Below are 25,098 nucleotides of genomic sequence, written 5' to 3'. Positions count from 1 at the left end.
TCTAATATCCTTATGTCTCTCATATTCGTGTTATGGCAGGCAAGAACTGAGAAGGCAAGAACTATCACATACCGGTCTTTGATTTTGTTTGTTTTCTCTACTGCATCTAGGTCCATCCGGATCTTGTATGTCACATGTGGTGGAAGACTGCTTGCTGTAGGCTCTATGTCTGGAAAAACCACACCAGCCCAGAATTTGTTTTCCTCCAGCAGATGAAGGGCTTGATGAATCAGTTGAGTTTCATCAAGATAACCTTCAAATTTATCCAAGGTCAAGCACTACAAATAATCATAAAGAGAAAAATCACCTGGGAATAAACTATTAAGAGGTATACATTAAAGCAAACATCAGTAGTTGAAAACAGAAAAGAGAGATAGGTTAATCTGAAGTAGTTGCTATTTTCAGCTTTAAAAGCTTATGCTGAAACCATTAGAAGTTGGCTCTCTCCTCCTTCCTGAAAGGTCCTCCATTCTTACTCTAATTCTGATGACAAATTCAAAACACACAGCATTACCAATACCAGCTCAGAAACATCATTCTCCCTAATAAGAACTGTAAACCTCAGATTTAGCATTACTGTGGTCAATGTGAGTGGATGGGATAATTTTGAAAGCAGCTTATTCCTGACATTTAAGGATTGCCTTACTCCAAGCTCAAGAAACGTCCATCCTGACAAGGAAGAAATCAAGCGAGGGTGGCCACTAAAGCAGGAGCTGTGCTGTAAATTTAAGTATAACATGGCAAATGTAGATGTACCTGTACAAAACATACAGCCAGTACTGGGTTCAGCCAAAGCCTATGGTATCATGTTTACTAATTAGGTAGAATGAAATAATTTAAACAAATATATTTAACTCTAGTTAAGTCACTGTAATCATCCAGCATGGAAACATGAACTCTGCCACTTGGACTATACTTGGAAGTTCCCTCAATAAGGCAACTATCTGAATTGGAAAGGCTAAAGCTGTAGCACAGATGAGGTCCCAGTATCAGCAACTTTCTTGACAGTCTGCATCCTGGAGATAAAATTAACTCATCTACAAAATATATCTGGCCATGACAGCCTTTTAGCAGTCCAGCTGAATCAAAACACTATCCTTTTTCAAGTTCAGGGACATTTTTTTCAGCTTAGGAAATGCCTGAGTGAACATCAGGGAGCTAAAGGATGACTGATCCATAAGAAAAGCACATTAGCTATGGACTCCAGCAGAAAAGCACTTCATCAAGTGAATCGCTGGGAAAATCAGAGCATAAATTTGAATATTAAAGTCTCTTAGGTATTTAGGCATTTATTCCTATTTAGTGGCAGTCAACTGATCTTACTGATAATATTGTGTTGCTACTAAATTCTGACATGTGATCAACTTGCTGGCTTAAGTAAACATGCTTTGGCTATCTCAATAATAAAATGTAGCTTCCCCTTCACAGCAAATAGCCTTCTTTCTTAGTCTCTGTCATTACTGTGAAATGTATTATTATCACTCCATATGCAAGACACCAAATCATCAAAATCTAAGCCCTTTACATTCCCCTATTTAATTCCTACTTAACAGGCATTGTAAGACAACAAGATTGTGAACCCTACAAACTCTATCATTAGTTATGTGTAGAATTACAGACTTATGTTTGTATATTTAGCTCCCCCCCCCCCCCCCCCTCCAGAACTGGCAAGACATTACTAAAGAGTAGAATTATTTAACCTCCTGATGGACTGAGAAGATACTTATTGAATTTCCTCGCCTCATAAAATTCCAGGAGGCTAACTTGTTTGATCTGATTTTCTTGATCATCTCTCCTTGGTCAACAACCGACAATTACTCCACATCAAATTGCTTATGCCAGCAGCTTGTTATTTAATGGGCAGACATCTTTAGGACTCCTTTAGGTAACCTTTTGTTGTGATAAATCATGCTCTGTTTCCTTTAAAACCTGAAGTATCACAGTTTAATGGGATCTATATGAAAATACATTTTTAGCTGGCAGCAAAAGAAAATAGTGCTTAAACTGATAACTTTTTTAGTTTGTAGCTTTACTTTTCCTGGTGTTTTGCAAATGTTCATTCTCCTACTTTGCTTTACAAAACTAAACTCTATAGATTTTCATATCAGAAAGAAAAATAAGGCAGAAAAACTTTCTGGTTTGTATGCCAGAACAGATATTGAATTAGACTGATGGCTCAGGTTGTATTAATTTTTGGGGGATACATTTATCCCACATAGTTAACAAAGATCTGGAAATCAGTTTAGTTCTTGCCAAAGTGTCAGCGTTTCCACAGCAAAGTCCTGCTTCGGAACTGTGCCTTTGCAGTGTCTGGAGGACTGTTTGCTGTTTCTTTGTTATGAGAAATAATTTCAAGGTATTTGTTGCAGCTGCAGAAGAACTCGTGTACCTCTCCAGGGGAATGGCACTGGCAAAGTACTGACAGACAACTGATTTGTCTAGATTTTCACTGCAGAATAGACAGTGTCTGAACTGGGCTGAGGAGCAGTTCAGGGGTCCTTATCCAGGGGTCCAGTCAAGGAAGCAGCAAGTGTTCAGAACAGAAAACACAAATGGTTATAGAAATTCTGCATTAGTAGAATAAAACTGAGGCTTGTGTAAGAACATAGGCTAAGACACCAGTGTTGCAATAATTCAGAGTTAAAAGAGATTTTATATTGTAATGTACTAGCCAAAAGCTAGAATTTCTTTCTTGTAACATCTTAACTTCACTTGTATTCAAAACAAAGACTGCTCTGCTTAGGTTTTGTTTCAGTGAATTGCAACACAGCTTGTGCCTTCATAAACTTCACTGTATCAAAATTCATCAAGCACTTGGGGAAATTTATTTCAGATCTCCCAGTAATTATTTAACCATTTAAAATGGTCCAATGAAGACGGGAAAAATAAAACTAAATACACACTGCAGGTTTGAAAGATAAAACCAGAAAATAATAAGCATAAAGAAGGGACCAGGAAGCTCTCACAAACAGTTTAGCTATTCTGTGGCCTAAGGTAATCAGGGAAGAACAGGAAATTCTTGGGGTGGTGAGGGTGAGCAGCCACTGCACAATCTGTGGGATTCTCAGCTGCATCAGAACAGTTTGCAGCAGAGATCTGGAGTCTCCAAAGATAGTTGCTGGCAGCACACCTCTCCTCATTGTCCCTGAAAGAGAGCTATTTGTTTCCATTGTGCCTGGCACAGTGTGAAAACAATCTCAAAGGCTAACAACTCAGTGTAAACACCAGACTTAAAAGAATACGCTCATTACAAAGAACTTCAGGACACAAAGATCTATTGCCAGGTACAATAACTGCCCTGATGTTCCAACCGTGGATGTTCCAGCACAGACCTGCTGCAAGCCATATATTTCACTCAGTTTAAGTAAGAAATAATTCCGCTGACATGATGCAAAAAGATCACCAAAAGAACCAGCAGAGCTTTGTGCGAAAGTTTTATTGTTCCCTCTTGTCATAGCTATAGGAATGCAGATAAACTCTCAGTTCCTGCCTTCTTGCAGGGGACGAATGGTCTTTCAGACTGAAATGGATTGGAATTAGGAGAGCTAGGCTTGGTTTTATTGCCTACAGCTAGTACCAATTTTCACTGTGAGCTTGAGGCTCTGCTTGTTTAACCATTAAATAAAAACTCAATATTTACTTTTATTTCAGAGATGTTTGTAAGATGTAATTAATCTCTACAAAGACTCTGACCCTCATATGGCAGATGCTAAGTGTTGAGTTCCCAAGTATTAATATTACTGCCAACAGCAATGTTTTTTTAAATTCTTGGGCTTAATCTGCAACATTGCAGGGTCTGTGTTCATAAGTTTACAAAGAAGAGTTGGCATTTCATTTATCTAACTGAGCAGGAATCCACTCCATCTCAAGTCTAGTTCCAAACACATCTTTACCTCTGGATCAGAAATGTAATGGATAAAAACCCAAACCAAACCAAACTGCTCTGGGAAGGAATGGATGCAGCAGTTTGCCTAGTCCTCTAAAAAATATAACCTTTTTTGCTCTGGACTTAGAATGAACCTGATGAATTCATCAGTAAGTTAGATTAGCCACACCAGAGTAAGCTCTTACTCAAGGTATCTTCCAAAGTATTTTTACCATGGCTTGATATTTTAATCTTTTTCATTTTTAGTATTTTTTATTTATGCAATACAATTTCACCTCACTTTCTGCACTGTGGCTCTCTAAAAACCTCATAGAGCCCCACTAAAAAACCAGCAGCCTAGAGAAGGGAGGGTGTAGATACCAGGAAAGAGACACAGACATATTGTCAGAAGCGGCTTAGAGAACAAATGGGAACTCCCTCATTGGTTTCAATAGAATTTTGATCAGGTGCTTAAAAACCTGAAGGGGGACTTACGTGTTAGCTTAACTGTTAGCGTCTCTGGTCCAGGTCTTGCTGAAATTAGTGGTCTGTCAGATATTAGTACTTACAAAAAAACATTTCCTTGAGGTTTTTCATTCACTTTCTGCCTCTCAGCATCAAAGTGTGTTCAGACATTTAACCAAAATTTTGAACACAGCATTTGGGGAACATCTAATTGAAGGCTTTTTTTCATAATAATTATTATTCATGTTCTTATACTGCTGTATCATTTTTAAAATGTGCTTTTAATATTGAGATTAAATTTGAAACAAATGAAGATGTCTTATAATTTTGCCTTCTTGACTGTTGCCACAGATCCGCAATAATGCCTACCTTTCTTTAAGATATTCTCTACAAGTATTTCTGGCAATGGGAGGGCTGACCTTACCTCTAGATACTGACTGAGTAAACGCAGAGCTTGGTCTGCAGCACTGAAGATGTTCCGCCAGTCAAAATCTGCCATTCCCTTCTCCCGGCTCTGTGGAGACCCATTGTGGAGAAAATTGATTATGTGTTCAGCGGTTAAGCCTTCAGCACGCAGTTGGCTGTTCAAGAAGTCTCTCACTGTATGGTGCTTCAGAGATTCCTGAGGAAACACATCAGGACAGCTGCATTACAATGATCCTCTTTACATGCCCTGTTTAGCTAGGAAAGTTTCCATTTCTATAGCTCTTCCTGAGCCATGAAGTAGTACAAAAGGGTATGCCAAGGAATTAATTTCATAAATGGGCAATTGCATAGCTGAACTGGAGGTGACACTTGAAGAAAGGATGAAAAGAAATTTATCCTTGACTATTTATTGTGTCGTTTCCTTATAAGCAACAGTATAAATGTAGTAAATGTCTAATCTAATATAGTGTGGGAAAACAAATGTTCTCTCCAGTGTGAGCTGCTTTATAAACTTTAATTACAGATACTACTTGTAGCTCATCAAAGTCAGATCTAAGGGATGTGTAAATAAACAGTTTGCTAAGGTATTAAACTGCTGGGCCTAGCAAAAACATGGTCCTACTGCCGCCTTTGCCTATGCAGAACCCAAGAAAATCAAGTTGTCTGTTCTTGAAGGACATTTTGGAGAGAAAGGGAAGCAGCAATTGCTGCCTTTGTTAAAGAAGTCAGGCAGATTCTGGGGTGTACAGATCTGAGTTTGTCACAGACATGCTGTAATGCATCTAAGACTAGCCTTCAAACCAAGCCCACTAATGAGTCCTGCAGCCTTAAAGGCCACAGACTCCTTGCTGCAAAGTTTGTGCTTACAGCCAAACCTTCCAAATGAATTCTCTTCTCCCTTAGTAAATATAAAGGATGGTGAAAGGCCACTCTTACTGAAGATCCCTGCTAAGTTATAACATACACGGATCATATTCATTTGCAGGCTGTTTTGAAAGAAGTACCACAGCTGAGGTCCTACTTCTTCCCAAGCTTTGGTCAACAGTCTGAGGCGTTCAAGTTCCTCAAAAGTGGAGTTTGCCTAAGGAATAAAACAGCAGAAAAGAGTGTTAGAAAGCTAAGGAGATAAACAGAATTTATGATCCAGCCACTCAGGGACAGTGAAACCTGTAACTTACAAATGGTTTAGTTTTTACCTTCAATACTCAATAACCTTGTTAAAATAGCAGAAATGTTAATAATCGTCAGAACAAGAATTTCTAAAATCCAACTGGAATCAAAGTCACTTCGAATAAATTTCTGTTTTATGTATAATGGAACAAACAAGTGCAGATTAACCTCAGTTAACTTCAATTCCTTTAAATACTCAGGTTTAAGGTAGAATGATGTCTTCCTCCACCTTCCCCCCCCCCCCCCCCCCCCCCCCCCATTTTTTTCCATTAAGAAGGAAGAAGAGAGATGGTGTGGGTAGGATAAATGGAAAGCAGTTGGAGAAGACAGATACTCTTATAGTTAAGATTTGAAATATTTGGCTGCTGTAAATCTGATCTTCTTCTGTGTGAACTATGAGCAGAAGTTCTGTGCCTTACATAGATATTGAGTAAGTGAATTGAGGTTATGAGGCAGCCAAAACCTAGGTCACAGGCAACCTTGATTTAACTGATTGATTAATTTCACCCAACTTCAGGCACTTCACTGAAGAGTCCAGGCTCCATCTTATTTTCATGAAGTGAATACTATTTATCATTTCAACATAGACAATACATAAATACATACATAATACTAAGCCATGATGTTGCCATTGGTTTGTAATCCCTCTGTGTTAGGTCTCAGTGAGTCTATCCAAGCCTCACAGCTTCTCTATTTAAATACTTACTGGCACAGAGCTGCTGATGTTCCTACATCTGGAAAATATATATATGAAAACTACTATTTTTACTAGTGTAGATGTGGAATCATGCCAATAAAAGGCTACTTGAGCTGTAAAAAGCCTGTAGTGTGGACCAAAATGGGATGAATCAGTGAAGATCTGTCTCCTGTTTTTTAAACAAAGAGTAACTGTCCCTCCTCTGGTGACCATCAGAACAAACTGAGTTCTGAGAAGAAAATCTGATTAAGCTGATGTAGCTGGGTCACTTTTTTTTCAAAAGATGTTTCTTAGGACACAATTTTCTGCAAATATGCATTTTTGTATTTCAGAATTTCTTACATTTTTTAGGATTTGCCGCACGGAAGGTGAATCAGGAGCAAAGAGAATTTTTCCCATCAGCAGGGGCTTCACAGCACTCCAGGCTATCTTGGTTAAAGGGTTTGATTCCAAGGTCTGGATCAATGCATTACAAAAGGGTGCTAAAGACAGAAAGACAGACAGTCTTTATATAACCCTACTCAAATCCTATCATATATAATGTCCTGCAGGGCTTTTTACTGGCAATACAGACAGATTAAAGAATTTTGACTCTGAATGGGTTAAGTACATTCTGCAATGCAGAAGTAGAGCTTCTGATTAGATGTGAAAAAGTATTAAGTACATATTGGAGTTGTAAAACAGACACTATGGAAACTGGAAGAGCAAAGAAATTTAACCATTTGAAAGTTATTGTTATTTATAAGGCATTTCAGATGGAAGGAAATTGGACAGCTCAGATCTCACTGAACAATTTCAAACTAATTGCCTTTTCTGCTAATGACTTAGCTCCTTTGTATTGCAGTTGATACTGCTATGAAGCTATTTTTTCTCATATTAGTGGTTAATTATTACACAGTATAAAGCACTGGACTGAAGATTCAGCAGGCTTGGATGTTGAACTCTAGAACAGTTCAGGACTGGATCCTACAATAATTTAGAACTAAACATTTTAATGTAAGCATTTCTGTCTTACTCCTACACTGTGAAGTAATTAGTTTACTTGGATAGCATTTAACTGTTCTGTCTCCTGGCTGAAGAAATGAAGTAGTGGGCCTTTTACAGGCCTTGTGAAGGTTCAGTCATAAGTAGAGACAAGTATCAATATGAACAGTGAAAGGTAGGAGTCTCTCTATAGGAAAATTGCTGACCTGCACTTTGTAACCATACAACCATATCTATCACAGTGGAAGGGACACAGAAATCTACTACCAGCTGGAATATGGCTGTTAGTACAGAAAAAAATTGCTGGCAGTCTCAATGTAGAGAAAAACTAAACAGCAAACAGAAGGGGACATAATAAAAAGATAAAATAATGAATAGTAGAAAAGATAAAATTGGTTCCTCCTTGCATTGCATTATCTCCTACTACAATTGCAAGAAAGTAAGTGAGGAAATCAAAGCAGTGAAAACTGGTAAATTGAATTTTTTTCTATGTAAGATTTAATTATGCTGTAGAACATTACTGCTACAAAATATATACACTCTTATCAGGAAGATAACAGCTGACGTGTATCAAATTGAGTATTATTTTAAAGGAGATATTTATAAATTCCTGTGCTCCAGGCCATCAATCTAGTTGGGAGGCTTTGAAAAAAATTATCTTGAAGAAAAGTAACTCCAGAGTGCGGTACTGTATTTTCCTGAAACTTCTTCAGAAGCATCTAGTTCTTCCTGATATCAGCAGCATATATTAGAAGATAAGACAGACTGTCTTAATAATGATGATGACAATGTTTATGCCATCATATTGAAAGCAAATGAGTATTTCTCTCAGTTCTTGGGCTTCTCTGCTTCCAGTTCTTCAGTATGAAATAAAATAATTTCACCTTTCACTGAATTTCCTGATTCAACTGCTTAAAAATGTTATTTTATAAAAGCAACAGTGCTATTCTAATAAAAGTTGCACCTGTCTATGGGGTCTGCAGTGGTTTGGTGGACAAACTTACTGGTTGTATTATCATAAAGATAACTCGATTTCTTCCTTGTTGAGTCAATCCCCAGGAAAGCTTTGTAGTTATTATCTTCATACCAGTTGAAGGAAAGCACTCTGGATCCACCTCCTTCTGGGTAGCCACAGAAAAGATCAGACAGGGAGCTCACCAAGTGGCCTAAGGATTCTGGCCTTCCATCTTGTATAAAAGGTTGCAGAACTGTCAAAAGGTTCTGAACGCTTGACCTCCTGGCTAGCTGCAGTAAGACAAGACTTTGTTAATCACAGCCCTCAAAGGAGTAAGTATCTGGTGAAGTCTCAGCTCTGCCCAGACTGGTGAAGTACGGAAGCAATCAGAACCTCATCCTTTTATCTCCTCACTCCTGGTCACAGGCATTATTTTCAGTTCTTGTTCTCTGTCTTTTCTGAAGAGAAGAATATGCTTCCTAATTGCCAATACTTATGTCTGCATTTATTTTGTAATGAGAGAAGAACTAATTTCTAAGGAATCAGCTCTTCCCAAACAAGTCTATTTCCTTTCTGATAAAGCAGGTAACTGGAACATGAAAAGGACTAAGGAAAAGGACGACTATGTGCTACACAGAAAAGCCATGTCATCTATTATTAGACCACTTACCTTTTGCACTGCTTGGGAGACATTAGACAGCACCCTCCCCCAGGCCTTCAGGTCAGCACCTGGCGCATTCCTGTCCAACACAGTGGGAAGCTGTGAATACACCAGAAATACAGACGAGTTTTATGTGGTTTCTACATGACAACAGCTACTACAGTGAGAGAAGAAAATCCAAATGGCATCTCTTTAGCTCAAATACTTTGAGTTACTTAAAACAGTGTCTTGCAAGCCTGTCTTGTGGGGCCACAAATCCAGTACCCATGTGCAGACTCACACAGCAACCTGTGTAAGTGTTCCTACTAATACGAGGCTGAAACAGTTACGGGCCACTGAAAATACAGCCTGAGATTTGTTCTGTTTATCTCAGGCCATCATGAAGGTGCAAAAATGGAGAAAGAATGCAGCAACTGGGATTTCTGAGGAGCTGATTCTCACAGAGGCTATTATTCCAGCAAGATATCCAGGCTCTTGGTAACTTCTGAATTTCGTAAAGTTTGTGATACAGAAGCCTCCATTTGCCATGGAGGTAAATAACTGGTAGTACTTCACAGTATTGCTACGGAGAGATTTCCTGGTTTTGGAGACAGCCTGGTCCTTGCTATCTACCAGATCAGACAGAAACCATTATTTCTTCAGGCTCCCGCAGACCGGCCAAACAGCCTTTCCAGCAGAAATTAACACTTTAGTTATCACTGGCTTCTTAAGAAACCACTTTGCTTGCATCACTGCACCCTTCTTTGTCACTTGAGGCTTTCTTCTCAGGCACCCATTTCTTCTGGTATTACAAAAAAACCCGTAAAGCTGGGCTTTTAGGTAGCTAGACTGTGGTATTTATGAGCTAAGCCCCTAAAAAGACTTCCCTAAAACTGTGTAGCTATACAACCTGCTGATTCCCTGCCATTCCTTCCAGTCGGTAGGCGGTTAAGAAAGCAGATGACAGCTGCACTGTGTAGGTAACCAGCAGGGAATCACAAAGCAAGAGGTTTCATGGAAAGCTTATGTTAGCATGTTCTGATCTGTCACTTGCAGTTGAGACAGGAAGAATACACACAGAATGCTTCAAAATACACTTTTCCTTTGTCCCCTAAGGGGAACCAGCCTCTGCAAAGATTATACAGAATTCTTAGAGCACTTGCCTTAACCTGGCCTTTTTGAAACTGTGAGCAACAGGTCTTGTAAACAATTGGAAGTTAACCAGAGAAAAACCTTGGATAAAGCTGAAATTAAGAAAAGAACCTCCTTCTTGTAGCTAGAAGAAAACAAAAGATAAGTAGGGGCAAAACTACATGTTTGCTCCTAAATGTTATTTCTTTCAGGAGGCATTCAGTAGAATCAGGTCTTAATAGAAATATCTTAAATGAGTGAATTTGTACTCAGCTAGCTTATGTTCTTTAGAAGCACATGTAAGACAGGATCAGCAGACATTATAGGCAAACTACACTCTCATCTAACCTAAATACCAGAGCATACAGTTGGGAATGTTTATTGGGACTAAGCCGAGATGAAGATTAAAGCTTTCCCCAAAATATTTCTCCAACTATTTTCATATTCAGTGGAAGTAAATATGGTGTCATGAAAAAAATGGAAGAGCACAACCACTGAAGAGTTTCTTTCTAACAACAGAAGGCCCATTTCTAGAATTCACAGTCAGCTGCCCATCCTAAAATTATGCCCTACTCAAACAAGCAGCTCTACAACAACAAACTCTGGTATGTGATTGGTTATACTATACAACTGTAGCCTGAAGACCATGAAGTACAGAAAGACTGACAGTACGAGAGTGCAGAAAATAACCTGGGTATTGAACAGACAGGTATTTCTAATACAGAGTTTAAAACTAATGTAGAATTTTTAAAAGTCCAATGAAGATTCATTCTGCATATGTATCCAAGTATAGATTAACACTCAGTTTGATTACATATCAAGTGCACGTGGTGATAGTGATCAAAGCCACCGTTTCAGTAAACATGTCTGGGCTTAGTGAAGAAATGCTTACTTGACCCAAAATTGCAATAAGCTATTAAAGAATTTTATTTTCCTTTATTTAGAAGGTTTAAAGAACTTCAAACCCAACTTAAACAGGCAAGTTATAGAACAGCAGTGCTTCAGAAAGAGGCTCATTTTTCTTGCTGCAGCTGAACCAGCCAGACAGTAAAGGAAGGGTCTTATTTTTCTGCCTCTGCTTTGCTATCAAAAAAGTGAGTTACCTTAATTTCTGGCAAAACCCCCTAGAGGATATACATGAGCACGTGAAGGACTTGAGCGTATATTCATGTACATACATGCCTGAATATGTTCATTACAAATTCAACAAGAAACGTTAATTTCCAAGTGCTGAAGTTCATTGTCAAAATAACTGTGGCAAGGAGTGTTTATGCACAGTCTACCTTTTAGTTTAACAGGAGTAACTGAGACAGATTTTGATTTAAAAGGGGAGCTTCTGCCTTGGGAAAAAACCCAGAAAAATTATTATTTAGGAACTATAATGATAGGATTGTGGGAAAGCTTCTACCAGCTTGAGATCTTGTGCTAGGCATCATGAAAAGATTATCCCTCTTCTCCGCAGCTGGGTGCACATTGAAACCCACTGGGAATCAGGCTATGGATACCCTTCCAACAAGGGACTTCCATTCCAATACTCAGGTATATTCCTGGCAGAGAGACCTTGTAGTAACAGACTAGATCGTAAGTCTGCATCTGAATATCCAGTCTTTCACAACGCCACATTTTGGTTTCAGGCTTATGTTCTTATGTCCCATGTGAGCCTGTTTTTGTATGAACACAGACAACTGCTTCATGAAATCTCATCTTTCTATTTTATTTCATATGGCAGCAAAATCATAGTATGTTAGCAGCTTAATTTTGAAGCTGGGCAGTGCAGTGTGCATGTTCACATGAAGTCTTTAATGCTGAAACCCTTATCTTAGGAGTACTGTAGCATTAATTCTCTGCTATTTCCAGCAAGCATCAGTTATATGAAAATATCTGAGTGTATTTTTAGGTATGGAAAATAGTAGCTTTCAAACAACTGACCACAGATTCTTATCAGGAGTGGCAAAATTGCAGGGGCACAATGAACGATTGTCAATGCTACAATAATCAAACAGTAATTTGGCTGGTGTGTCAATTAAAGCTTCTGGCATCCTCTGTTCCCAGATCTGAGCAACTCAAAGCTGAATAAAATCCATGTTAAATCAATCATGTTACACTGCTGTGGCAGAAAAGTCCAATCAATACTTTCTATGTAACTTTAGCAGCTGCTCATATATCCTGCCTGCTGTATGCAGCAAACTGACAATGTGATGGTCTCATGACATTTTTACAACATGAAAAATAGCAAATTAAATTATTTGTTGAAAAATGCAAAATCGTGATCATGGGGAAAACAAACACAAAAGGCCTATACACAGTGATGTGCTCTAAGTTTGCTGTCATGAGGAAAGAGGCCTTGGAGTCTTTATGAATAGTTCTCTGAAAGCACCAGCTCGGTGTGCAGAGTACAAATGGAGTATTAGAAAAATATAAGGAAAAGAACAGAGAACAAATGCAAAAATCCCCACCAGTATGCCACCTTATATATATTAAAAAAATATTACTTTAAAACTTATAATAAAATATAAATAAGAACATATAAATATGTTTATAAATTGCATAATATATCCATACCGAACCTATGTTGCAGCTGTCGTTAATTTATGGCAAGAAGGTCACAGTAAAAACAGGAACAGCACAAGGAAGGGGAATGAAAATGAACAGAAGTAAGGAAATTCTTCTATAGAAAGCCAGTACAACTTGTTTGGTTTGGGTGTTTGTTTTTTTTTAAAAAAGGCTCACATGCCTATCCCAACTCAAGCTGCATCATGGCTTTGACTTCAGTGTAAAATTCTGTCCTGCTGGATGGAGCAAAGACAGGATGGATTGTGTGGGATATTCTCAGAATCCTCAGTAAGGTCCCTGTAGGTCTTGCTACACACTGTTTTGCTACACAGACTAGAAAGACCACATAATATTTACACACACACACACTGATTTTAAAATTACATTTGATTTTTTTAGTTCTGTTGTGCTGTGAATTTCATCTGTTTCATCCTAAAGCATACTCAGAACTGTCTAGTGTCCTGCTGATGGTAGGTTAATGATCACACATTCATTACCTTACATTTTCAGGGGTAAATAAACAAAGACTACTTGGAACACTGGTGATGTATTACAAAGAAAATTCTTGAAGGGCAATGAAATATCAGCCAAAAAAATTACAACATAAGGCAAGATTATTGTGTTTATACTTACCAGCTGAAATAGCTTAAAGAAATCAACATTTGCATATAAGGCATCTTCTACTCTCTGTAGGCTTTCCTGAGACAAGGCGCACATGGCCTTGTGCACAGAAGGGAGTGCTTTTCGGCTGCTGAAGATAATAAAGCGGTCCAGGAGCATCTGACTGCAAGCAATGTCCTTCAAAGTCAAGCTAGGGACACCATAGGCAAACTGCAACCAAAATAAAATTCTTTGTTTACTGTTGTGGAACCTTTACACTGCTCAGGAACAATTCAAGATTTATCAGAAGTGGACACCTTGATATCAGCCCCTGCTAATATTTTCATGAATGGCAGAAGGATGTGGCCAGCTAAAGCATCAACTCTTGAACCACCTTCACTTGATATTATGCTAGATCACCTTGTCTTCTCTTACATTTTTCCTCTTCTCATTAGTGATTCTCCCTTTCATTGAAAAAGTTCTTGTGAGTCTTCTTCTCTTTCTCTGTCATCTAAGCACACTTGCTGCCATGCCACTCATCCTTCTGGCTAAGAAGAGGTAGCTACAACTTGCTTGAAAGTATTTCCCCAGGGTCAACTGATTGTGCCACATCATTCTACCTTTCCTGTTTAGGTTAGTTATATTTTTGCTGTCAGTTGCTCTAAGAGAAAAAGGCCAGTTCCACTGATTCTCAAGCTTGATTTCCCTCAGTATTTTATTGCAGTTACGACTATTCCACACCAATGCTTCCTCACAGCCATTATTCATTGTCACTGTGCCCAGGCATACAGCCAGGATTTACAAAGCCATTACATCAAACCACACCCATCTACTGATTACCACTTCTAATAAAAACATGGAACAGAAAAAACCAATTATCTTTAGTGTCCAACTACTGGGAACAGATTAGTTTATAGTTAAACCAATGTAAATACAGAATAACTCCACAGAAATCAGTAGATTTATCTGGGATTTACATTGTTGTAATGGAATACCCTTAGAAGTTTACAGTTCAGTCCTAGTTGCTTTATAATGGACAGAATACATGGCAATATAATAAAAAGTAGCACTGGAAATTCCTCATAAGCTAACGTTCCCATCCTTTGTACATCTCCTTTCACAGTACAAATTGTAAGGAAACAAGCTCACAACACTGATGACTACAAATGCCTACTGTAATTGTGACTCAGACTTTCAAACAAACAACTATACACTGACAAGCTATCCTTAGGCTAAATGAATGTAATAAGCTGCATAGAAAAAGATATCTTCAGAATCAGCACAGAATATAATTTTCTTCAGAAAAACAATCTGTTGAGCATTTCAGTCTAAAGTATTTGGATCAAAACAAACACACCACATCTATAACCAGGTCAGATGTAGTTGCACATTCATTTCCTAAGTAAATTAACAAGCTCATCTAAGAGATTCTGAACATTACCAAAATTTTATATCTGCAGATCTCCTACAGTTAGCAGCTGAGACTTGTTTGGTCGTGCCTATAAAGGGAAATACTTGAAAACCCAAAGGAATGAGAAATAATTTAATTCAGTTGCTTCTGAGAGTGGATTCAAGCTTGTGGAGTTATCCATTAAGTGCTTCAGATATCAGAAGTCACCAATAACACTGCAAGTGTGGCTGTGGAAAGTCAGCAGCCAGAATAGGAAAGGCAGGGGAAGAAAGGTCTAGTACAATATTATATTTTGTCTACAATGACTGCCCTGAATTTCAGCTTATGGAGCTGCAGCTGACAAAAAACCAACAACATTGGAATTACAGATTGTGCATTGGAATTATGATGCAAAAAAGGGATGTGAATTTCTAGTAAAATATCTGAGAGGTACTGTCACTATCATCACTACAGCTGTAGCCCTGTAAAGGCATTGTTAACACGAGCCAGACAGTGTGGAGAGAGGCAGAACGCAAAAGATGAAATGCAACCAATGGATACAGCGTGGCTTGCAAAAAAGCTCTAAAACCAAAACCAAATTGGAACATTTGAATTGGATTTAACTGACTTTACATCAGTGAAAGAATTTGCTTATTTTCTCAGTCACTTATATCCTGGATATGTGTGTGTGTAAAGAACAGCATTTTTTAACCATATATGCCTGGTCTGGTACAGACCTTATCATCCAGTGTGAACTGCAATGAAACTGAGCTGCACAGGGAGGCAGCCTGGGAACCTTGTTTTGACTTGTGAAAGGAGGAAACTGTGACACTAACATCACTGAGAAAGATTAAACACAGAAAAAAAAAAAAAAAGAGATGCTATTTACAAACTGTAAGTGCATTTCAAGAATGTTCATGAAGAGATGGGATTAGAAAAACATCAAACCTCCGCCCTTCCAATTTTTCTGGTAGGGTGGGCTGTTGCCAATCTTTCCTGAACTTCTTATTGTGTTTTAACATCTCTTATCCTTATCTTAGAATGACTCAAAAAAGCAGGCCCTCAGAGGAAAACTTCAATACTTTTTTTTTTTTCTCTAATCCATGTGTCACTGTTTGGTCTAAGCTGGCAATATGAAGTCCAAATTATTTTTTCAGCTAGTTGGCTGTTTGATCAGGTTTAGCTTTCAGTTCTGTGTGTTGTTTCCTGCACTCACAGGCAGCTCAGACCTAGATCTGCAGCCAGCTGTTGGCAACAGTCAGGTTCTTGTAAACAAGTTGCTTTCAGGTTGATCAGCTCTGTGCCATCAGAGCCAGGGCAGAGGGTTTACAGTGATACACAAGCAAACAGAGGGTAAAGCAGCATGAAGAACTAGAGATGAATTATCATAGCTGGGGCTTAGGATGACCACGTATCTAGGTTCTAATTATGGCTCTGCAAATTCTACCTCAACCAACTTTAAGTCCAGTGCCAGTAACTTGCTTATCAACAGGGTCCATAGGGATTGAGTGATTTACCTCCCATAGGAGATCAAGTGTTCAATTCCTGCAGAAAATAATTCTTTTGTGCTCTTTCGAAAATTATGAGATTAGTTTTTCTGCATTAGTTGCTCTTGGAGGATGTATTCACAGGACTTTCTTTCCCAATAGCTGTAAATTAGCCCTTGTGAGATGATCTTGTATCTCTGTGATCACTGCTAACAAGAAAACTTTGTGGAGGACAGCAAAAGTGGTACTCAACATCAGGTCTCCTCTAGCTTCCTCCCTAGCAGGTTTCAATCATACTTTCAGTGATAGTATTGAAAAATTCAGTCCTGCATACACTGGCAGACAGTTTTTAACACTAGATGAATGAAAAAAACCACTGGGGGGCTAACAGAGGATAACACAGCAGCACACAGTTCTCTTGCCACAGCAGACCTCTCATGAAGGAGAGGTTAGGGATGAAGGGGGAAAGAGAAGCCCAGCAGGATATCTGTAATACATTCTTCTTGTCACAATCAGCAAGGAAGCAAATTTTCACCATCTCAGCTAATATGGATGTGTGGAAAAATGTAGGATGTATCAGCTGACACTGGCTTTGGTATGGTCTTGTATTGCTTCATGACAAAATGAAGATAGGGGAGAGCTTCCCCTGGTACCAATCAAGAAAACAGCTGATAAGTAATCTGGCTACTAGTTACACCAGCTGGAACCTGTGGTGCACAGAAGGAACTGCACACAAGTTCATTAATGCTATCCCTCTTTCTGGCCACACACAGTTCCAGCATTTGTGTTTTATGTGACAGTGAAAAAGAGGAATTGTGTCTTTCAGCCTTAATTATTCACTTGCTTCCACCCACACACTAACACAGTGTAGAAATTGTTCCAGAGTTCTGATTCAGCAGTATTCATTCATTAATATAGCATTCCTCACAGAGCTCCCAGCCACCAGTACACGCAGAGGCAGAGACAGCCTGACTTGGTCACACACAGTCTCCTGCTTAGCTGCTCCAGGAGGGATCTGACCTGCAGTTTTCACTGAGTTTTCTGAGCAGATCTATTATTCAATCAGAATCTAAGAAAGTGGGTCTGTTTCTCCACTCCCACCTATTCAAGTGAGACAAAGCCATAAAGCCACCATATTACTCTGCTGACATTGAGGCAGAGAACCGCAAATAGTTCTCTGCTGCTATTCATCAGGACTGCTGTCACAAAAGGATGTACAGCTGCCTTACACTTTTGAGCCAAGTATTTAATCATGGGGATGGATGCATTGCTTGGCAATATCGTTTCTTGATGTTTCTTATTTGGGAGCGACAACAGCATCGAACCAAATATCTATATTATTTTTTAAAAGACAAACCAAAACCCTCTTCCTCTTGATTCATAATGGGGAGAAGATGTACAGCTTGGTAGCTGTTATACTCTACCCACCTGTTCAGGGCGCACTTGAGCATTAATAAGCTGGAAAACAACAAAATCAGGGATGCCGGCATCTTCCAGCAAGAAGGAAGTGAGGGTCTCCCCATCTTTCAAAATGTCTAGAATTCGTATTCCTCTTCCTGGATGAAGAAAGGAGTGTAGAGATCAGTGAGATCCCCCCAAAATGTAGTTAAAGAAGAGCCTATACCCTGGCTTAAACCTGCAAAAAGTATGTTCTTTGGCTCACATACTTAGTAGGGACTAACAAAGCTTAGGGGTCCAAAGCTATTTTTGAAATTCAAAATAATTTTAATCCTTTGTTGGGGAATGATCATCAGAATATGCTGAGTGTTCTGACTCTGCATATCTGATTTCTCAAAGATGTTTCAGACTAGAACTTCATCAATGGAAGTACTGAAACCATCCCTGACTATATTTGAAAGGCTGCCTTTTTTCTAAGGTAATGTTTCACTTTAAATGTTCAGATTCAAGTGTGCTACTGTTCTTAGTGTCCTTTCTTCTGAGCCCTGCGTAAATAAAATTAGTCAACCCCTTACATTTACATTAATTTATCACTTCCTGTCGATTGATCTTAGCTAGTTAATCTTACGCTATAGGATTGCAAAAATGGCCCCTTGAAAATCTTTCATGAAAAAACCTCACTATCCTTGGAGAAGCATAAATTGTTTGCAATTAATAGTCATATTAGACCAGATTACTAACTATTAAATGAAAAACTGGCAAATCTTCAGGCAAACCAATGAGACTACCCACTGTTAAATTAAACACATGTGAAAGGCCTCCAAGTTTCCATAATTCCATCTATAACAATATCCAAAATACTGCTGCTCTTAAAGTCTAACAGTGTCAGTGTGAATTCTGCCTCATTACGGTCCAAGTAAAAGCTTGGAAAGTGAATGTTACTAACGTCCATTGAATACTACAGCCTTTAATAAAGTAGATCACAGAGCATCAACAGACTTCAGTAAAGAATGCTTGAAAAGCACTAGTTCTTCCACTTTTCAAGACAGGCAGTTGAAGCTGATAGAAGCAGTATGTATCATGCTGACATGGGGAATGTAGCTTTAGACATCTCCACATAAACATGCATAAATTTGCTCCTGAGTGTCTCCATTCTATGAGTTAAGCAGAGCCTTATCAGAGTTTGACAACTAACTTCCACAATTCCATCTGCAATAAGCATATGCTGTCCTAGGGCTGCAGGGGCTCCTCCATGTATTTATTCAAGCTGTAAACACTGAAAACAATAGTAGGGGCCTGTCCCTCGTTCCCTCTGATGCTCTTCCTGGCGCTCAGGCATTGTGGAGGAAAAAAACCCCCCACAGTACAGGAACACATCTCGTCAAATGTGTCAGTGCAAGGAGGCAACGGGAAAAGGAAGGACTCAAGAAGGAGAGCCGTTTTTAAGGAATCAGGAGAAAGAGCAATCTTAATTCTGACATTTGTTAACTTTTCATCACTCAACTTTGCAGCTATAACAATATTCTGTTAAGATTGTTACCTACAGGCGACACTAGTAAGCCACATGCTCAGAGAACTTAGTCAATTCTGCAGTACCTTTTCCTGTATGGAAAAACGTGCCAATTCATATTTTGTTAGTTTAGCTCCAGAACTGACTTTGTTACTTTGTTTTATGAAACAGATGATTCCAAACATTATTTTTTGTTTAAAGTAAAACACATTAAAAAAACCCACAGACTCTGAAAAAGAATTAATATTATATTTCACAGGGGTAGAGAGGAATGTACTCTATTTTCCAGCTGCTGAGTAAAGTTGATAAGGGATGCAAAAGCAACTTCCTAAACCGTGGGGTGTGGTCCCTTAGAAATATGTTGCAAATCCATGGCATGTTGTGCTTTTCCTCACCTCTAAATAGGCGGGTTTGGTTTCTATAGTTGTATACAAACCACAGCTCAGATTATATTTCAAGTTCTTTGCATTCTGGGGCATTTTGATTGTCTCACAGCTATTTACAATGAGATAGTCCCTTTTTTACTTCTAGTTAGAAACTTCTGATGGAGCACATGTATCAGAGGGTTTATATACATCTTATTAAAAACACATGGAGAGTGACTATTTGATTTTTAATAAGAATATTATTCCTATGGCAAAGGACTTGAGAATGGGACACATCAATTCTCAAAGCCAGTCCATTTTCTAAGCCTCTTTCGTTTTAGGAGTACCTTTTCAAATTCTATACTTAAAGACCAAATATTAAATAAAAAAATTGTTGTTAGTCCATTTCCTATTTTCACCCAGGACTGTGTTTTGAGTTTGGCAGGTTGTTTTCAGTAAAAATTAATGGAGTCATATAATTTGCAATCCTGTCTAGAAGCAGCATAACGTACCTTCTTTCTCTAAACACATCAAAACAAGAAGAAAGTGCTTCCTTCTTGCAGTTCCAAACCTGTTTCAGGTAACGCTTGAAATACAAGTATCTCTGAGCTCTTTTCTAGGTCATGCTCCTAGTATATATTCAGGCGTATTCCTAGCTTTCCATTCCTCTGCATCTCCCAGTGATTCTTTCTTACTGCTTCTGCCTGTATTGTAATCATAATTAATGAAATCTCCAACCACATGTTTTACTTTGGGTGGCAATATACTCATAGTTGTGTGGTTTGGTTTTTTCTACTGTTATTTGTTATTTAAGGAAGATGGTTGCAGAATGGAGCTGATGACCTCTCTCCTTTCTCTCAAACGAAAGGTGTTAGTTACAACACTGGATGATTTTTAACTCACCCTAATGGTAAGCAGAGTAACAGCTACATGTGAAATACATTATAATGTTGTCAGTCTGCACGGTAACTACTAGTCAGCTCTCAGAAGGAAAAATTCAATAATCTAAAGGATATAGACAAAGCAATTACCTGCAATCCTTTCAGGATTAGTTCTCATTGTTTCCATAAACTGAGTCATAATGACAAGTTCTTCCCAGATTCTTCCAAGGTCACGGATCTCAGGGGCTTCCAGTAAGAGCTCCTGAGCATCTTTATATACCCTTGCAAGGCTGAAAGAAGAAATGGTGAATGACCAATAATTTAAGACTAATGACTTGAGACCCTTTGACATTAAAAAAAAAAAAAAAAGTGAAGCTGACTTTCTTTGTGACAGCGATAAGGAAAAAATAAACTACTCTGTCTTCAGTCTTGAAACTCAAAGCTCAGTTCTGTGGTGACAACAGAGTAATTTCAGGTGATGTGGGCTCCAGTTAGATTTGCAAGTCCACAGACGGTTTAAGAGGGCTACTGGTGTTGTAGAAGGTTGACACACTTCCTTCATTAGCCATGCTGATCTTGCTGGGGAGATAGGACCTTCCCCAGACAGCATTCATCTCACAGCTGTAATGGTTATTTGCTTTGGTTCTGGCCCAGGCTCAGCTCCAGCAGTTGGATGGGACAGTCTGGGCACATGCAGCCCTGCTCAGCCAGGTAAGTGACATGGAATCAGACACAGAATTCTCCTCCCTCTCCCGGCTCAGTCCCCTCCAATATAAGGGTGGCGTTTAGGTCCCTTCAAAACATTTCTTCTAGGAGAGGCAGGAAAGCATGAGTGACAAACTTGTCACAGGCAGCTGTTGACCTACTGGTTCTGCATTAGAACATGCAGTTCAAGCAAAGATGCAATCAGGTCCTGTTTATAAACGAGTACAAAAATTTCTTATTAGCAGTAGGGGAGGCCATTACATTTCTTTAAGTATGTTTTTCCATGCATGTAATGGTATATCTCAGTCTTCATGACTTATTTTAGGTTACAGGAAAGAGCAAACAGGAAGGACTAAATTCTTTCAGAAAACACAATGTATTTGCTTCCTCTGTAGTGCACTGAGTTTACTCTGACTCACAAAGGGACAGTTTGCTCTGAAATAAGCAACCTAGAAAAGCCCGAACATAAAGAAAACAGAACCCTCTAGCTTCACAGTGTGATTGACTGTACCTGACAAAAAGGTCCAGCTGACTATTTTGAATCCTGTTCACTAGGAACAAAAGGTCAAATTGTAAGTTAACTCAAAGCTATGGACTTTCACTTGACTAGAGCTTTAATGGCCTGGACATTGTTAGCTTATGAATTTAAACCATTGGATGCTCCAAAGTGGACTGTTTGGAAAGGCAGATTTGGTGCATTTTTTATAGCTATTTTAACAGGTTTTTATTTTAAGGGTCTTTGACCACTGCACAGTCTTTCATGACTCAGCTATAACAATCAATGCATTAAAGCACTCCCACAGGTTTTTTTTTCACTAACAGTCTGGAAACCTCCTATCTTCCTATTTTGTTAATAAGCTTAGTATCTGAAGGTTACAATGCTGATTAAAGTCTCACAGGTATATAGTCAAAACAGGTACTACATAAGAAGTGGCAGTGCAGATTTTCCTTGCTGCTACTTCATCAGTGCTTTCATTTTAAGGGACAACTTAAGTGATGAGAAAAGAAAGCTTAGGGGTTTCAAACTCTTATCAAAATGATTTGTCCTGAGACATTTACTAAGCAGCAGGAAATAGAAAGGATGGATTTTATTAAGTAAATACACGTTCCTTAGAGACTAGTACAACTGAACTCTTTCTCAAAAAGGCCCAAACCTACCATCATGAGCTCTGTTTCAACTTTGGTGACCGTTGTTGGAATCAATTACTTGCACCCTGGTGTCTTCTTAAATGCTTACATTTCCCTTTTCATCCACACCACAAAACAATTCTTTAAAACATCCCCCAGTATACCGAGGGACCTTTCTAAGCAGGCTAAGGATACTCCATCCTTTCTTCTTGCACAGTTCATGCCCCTGAATGCTTAACAGGTGCCAAGAGCAGGCTATCAGCAGTTGCCTAACAATGCAACCCAGTCTCACACATATAGCTCTGCTTACATGGAATTGTTGTAGTTGGACACAACACCTGGACCCTCTCCATGGGTTGGGCTGCGGAAACAGGGGTTGTTCATGTTACAGAAGATGCCATGTAACCAAGGCAGTGTTCCTGCAGATGGCATTGCCTTGTTTGGGAAGTGACCTAGAGTACAGAAGCACAAAATATAAACGATCAGGTGACTTTTCTAACAGAGCCTGCATGAATCTAAATAGCATGATGGGCTGGCTCATGACAGAAGGAATGTGATGGATATCATACAGGTTTCTCATTCACTAAGCAAAAAATCCCCAAAACAATATAAGCAATATGGTTATTTTCAACTGAAATAAATTCTGAGCTTTTATTAAGAGGTAGTGAGGCAGTACTTTCTCAGTAACAGAATTACAGAAATCTACAACCTGATAGAATCTTGAGATCCCATGTAAGTCCAACCACAAAGCATCTCACAGGAAAACCAGAGATATTTTTTTTCTCCTCACTGGTAATTCTTACAATATATGGCTATAAATAACTAAACTACTTGAGGCAAAGTCTGTTCTTTTGCCACTGGAGAATAATACTCAGCAAACAGGTCCCAGTGTCTCTGAGAACTTTTAGCTGTTACCTATGTTACCTAGCACAAGTCAGAGCATTAAAACATCTTTAATGTTCTTACATTCATGTTGGCGATACAGTGGATTAGCTTTCCTCAGCCAGACAAGAGCAAGAAATAATGACAGAGGCCATACAAGCTCCACCAGAAAACGAAGCTGGAAGGAAAAAAAATTAATTAAAAATAAATTTTACAGATTAATCATGTACAGAGTCACTAAGTGCTTAGAGGGATAAGGACCCTTCTCACAGCAGCAATGTCCGGTGCAACTTGGCCGTGGTTATCCCTCGCCTGTTTCACCATTTGGAAAGGACACTCAGAAATAGCAAGGATTTCATCAGAGCCCCATGAAGCATCACCATTAAGTCAGTGGCTTCACCTCTTCTGAAGAAACTCCTAAGCATCCTGACTGAGGTAAAAAGAGGCATCAGATAGTACTAAACTGCCAGAAAACCAGATATAAGACTAAATAGTTTTTACACAAAGTGCATGACTCTATAACAATATAGGAAAAAAGGATTAGACGCAAGAGAGAAAAAGTGTGCGGGTTGTTTTTTTTTTTTCTACCCACACTTTTTCAATGCTTAGCTCATTAGTAGGCTGCCTGTGCACTGTGCTTATCCAAAGATAAAAGACTTTAGCATAAGCTTACATTCTTTGATCTTTACTTTTGCTTCTTCTTGTCATCATTCATTTGAACATTACTAATTTTCTAATACAGGTAGAAATGCATACATTAAGATCAAACACCTTACTCAATAACATAGAAGACCCTTTCAAAGGCCACTTTATTGCCCAAATCTTTCAACATGCTTAGAACAGTCACCAGCTCCCAGTTATGACAGAAAATCAAGGGCACTGCTTTACCACAGAGCAACATCCTGCCTGGTTTTCAGTCTGTTTCCTCCACTCCTGTGTTTCAGTTTGTTTTACTGCCTCTGTGTGTTTTGGCAGAGGTTTGAAACTACAACCCTTTGATCCTGTGGCACAGGCTTTGAGCTCTGAGGACTAGCTATGGGATTTTTGTGTTCAGCCACGTGGCACTTTTTTTCTTCTCCCTGCAAGAGCCAGGACAAACTCTCTCCAGAACCCAGTTTTTGTAGCACATGCACAGGAAAGCCCTCTGTGCCTCCTTTCCTTTGCTCCTGCCTCCCTGACCAGGCATCAAATATGTAACAATAATGCATACAGCAGGAGAGCCAGAGACAAGATGGGTCACATATGAATGCTTTTTTTTTCCTTTCCAAACTGAGCCGTGCAGGGCAAAAGATACTCCACAGGATAATTAAAAACAGGTTTTTGGACCTGCCCTTTTTTTTTCCAATATAACTTTCTCTAATAGCTTTAATTAAGCACAGATTATGCTTACAGCAAAAGGGTAGAAAGATTTACACCAGGCAACCATTTCCTATTTCACACTTTCTCTCTTCAGGCTTTTCCTTTTTTTAAAATAAAACAACAAAACCAAAAATACCTGACCACCTTGGAAGTTGTGCATGGCTGAATATTTTTAAATCCAGACAAATCTTACCAGCAGCAAAGGGCAGATGACACAATTATTAGAAAAGGAAACCTGCCACTGTACAGCTCTTTTGCTTGACAGCTGTTTTGCACAGCTCAGAATAGTGTTACGGACCCTTCTCAGCAGGGGTCCGCAAGGTCTGTTTAACACCCGTCACCATCCATTTGATAAGGCATTTGGGACAAGCACTGCATGCCCATAAACTCAGAGGGGTAAGAACTGGGAAACTCCTTGATTGTTGTCTTTGCTGCAGAATTTATCTGGGTTATTGCTCAGATGTCAATTCTTACTTCATTCCCAGGAAATACAAAATCCTCATGACT

The 25,098-nt window shown here is 38.9% G+C and overlaps 1 protein-coding gene across 4 annotated transcripts in view; it reads right to left on the bottom strand.

The window, feature by feature from the left end:
- ABCA4 (ATP binding cassette subfamily A member 4) overlaps window positions 1-25,098 on the bottom strand; it is an 84,406-nt gene that overhangs the window by 47,400 nt on the left and 11,908 nt on the right. For all 4 annotated transcript variants that reach the window (XM_040610779.1, XM_040610780.1, XM_040610776.1 and 1 more), the window contains exons 3-13: window positions 23,317-23,410; window positions 22,661-22,802; window positions 20,668-20,807; window positions 17,792-17,919; window positions 13,520-13,717; window positions 9,233-9,322; window positions 8,612-8,852; window positions 6,966-7,105; window positions 5,721-5,837; window positions 4,755-4,952; window positions 73-278 (exon numbers count right to left, since the gene is read on the bottom strand). In XM_040610779.1, coding sequence (XP_040466713.1) covers window positions 73-278; window positions 4,755-4,952; window positions 5,721-5,837; window positions 6,966-7,105; window positions 8,612-8,852; window positions 9,233-9,322; window positions 13,520-13,717; window positions 17,792-17,919; window positions 20,668-20,807; window positions 22,661-22,802; window positions 23,317-23,410 — 1,694 coding nt within the window. The remainder of the gene's footprint in view (window positions 1-72; window positions 279-4,754; window positions 4,953-5,720; window positions 5,838-6,965; window positions 7,106-8,611; window positions 8,853-9,232; window positions 9,323-13,519; window positions 13,718-17,791; window positions 17,920-20,667; window positions 20,808-22,660; window positions 22,803-23,316; window positions 23,411-25,098) is intronic.

The sequence above is a fragment of the Falco naumanni genome, chromosome 11, assembly GCF_017639655.2.
Source record: "Falco naumanni isolate bFalNau1 chromosome 11, bFalNau1.pat, whole genome shotgun sequence".
NCBI lineage: Eukaryota > Metazoa > Chordata > Aves > Falconiformes > Falconidae > Falco > Falco naumanni.
This window is presented reverse-complemented; position numbering and strand designations above follow the sequence as displayed.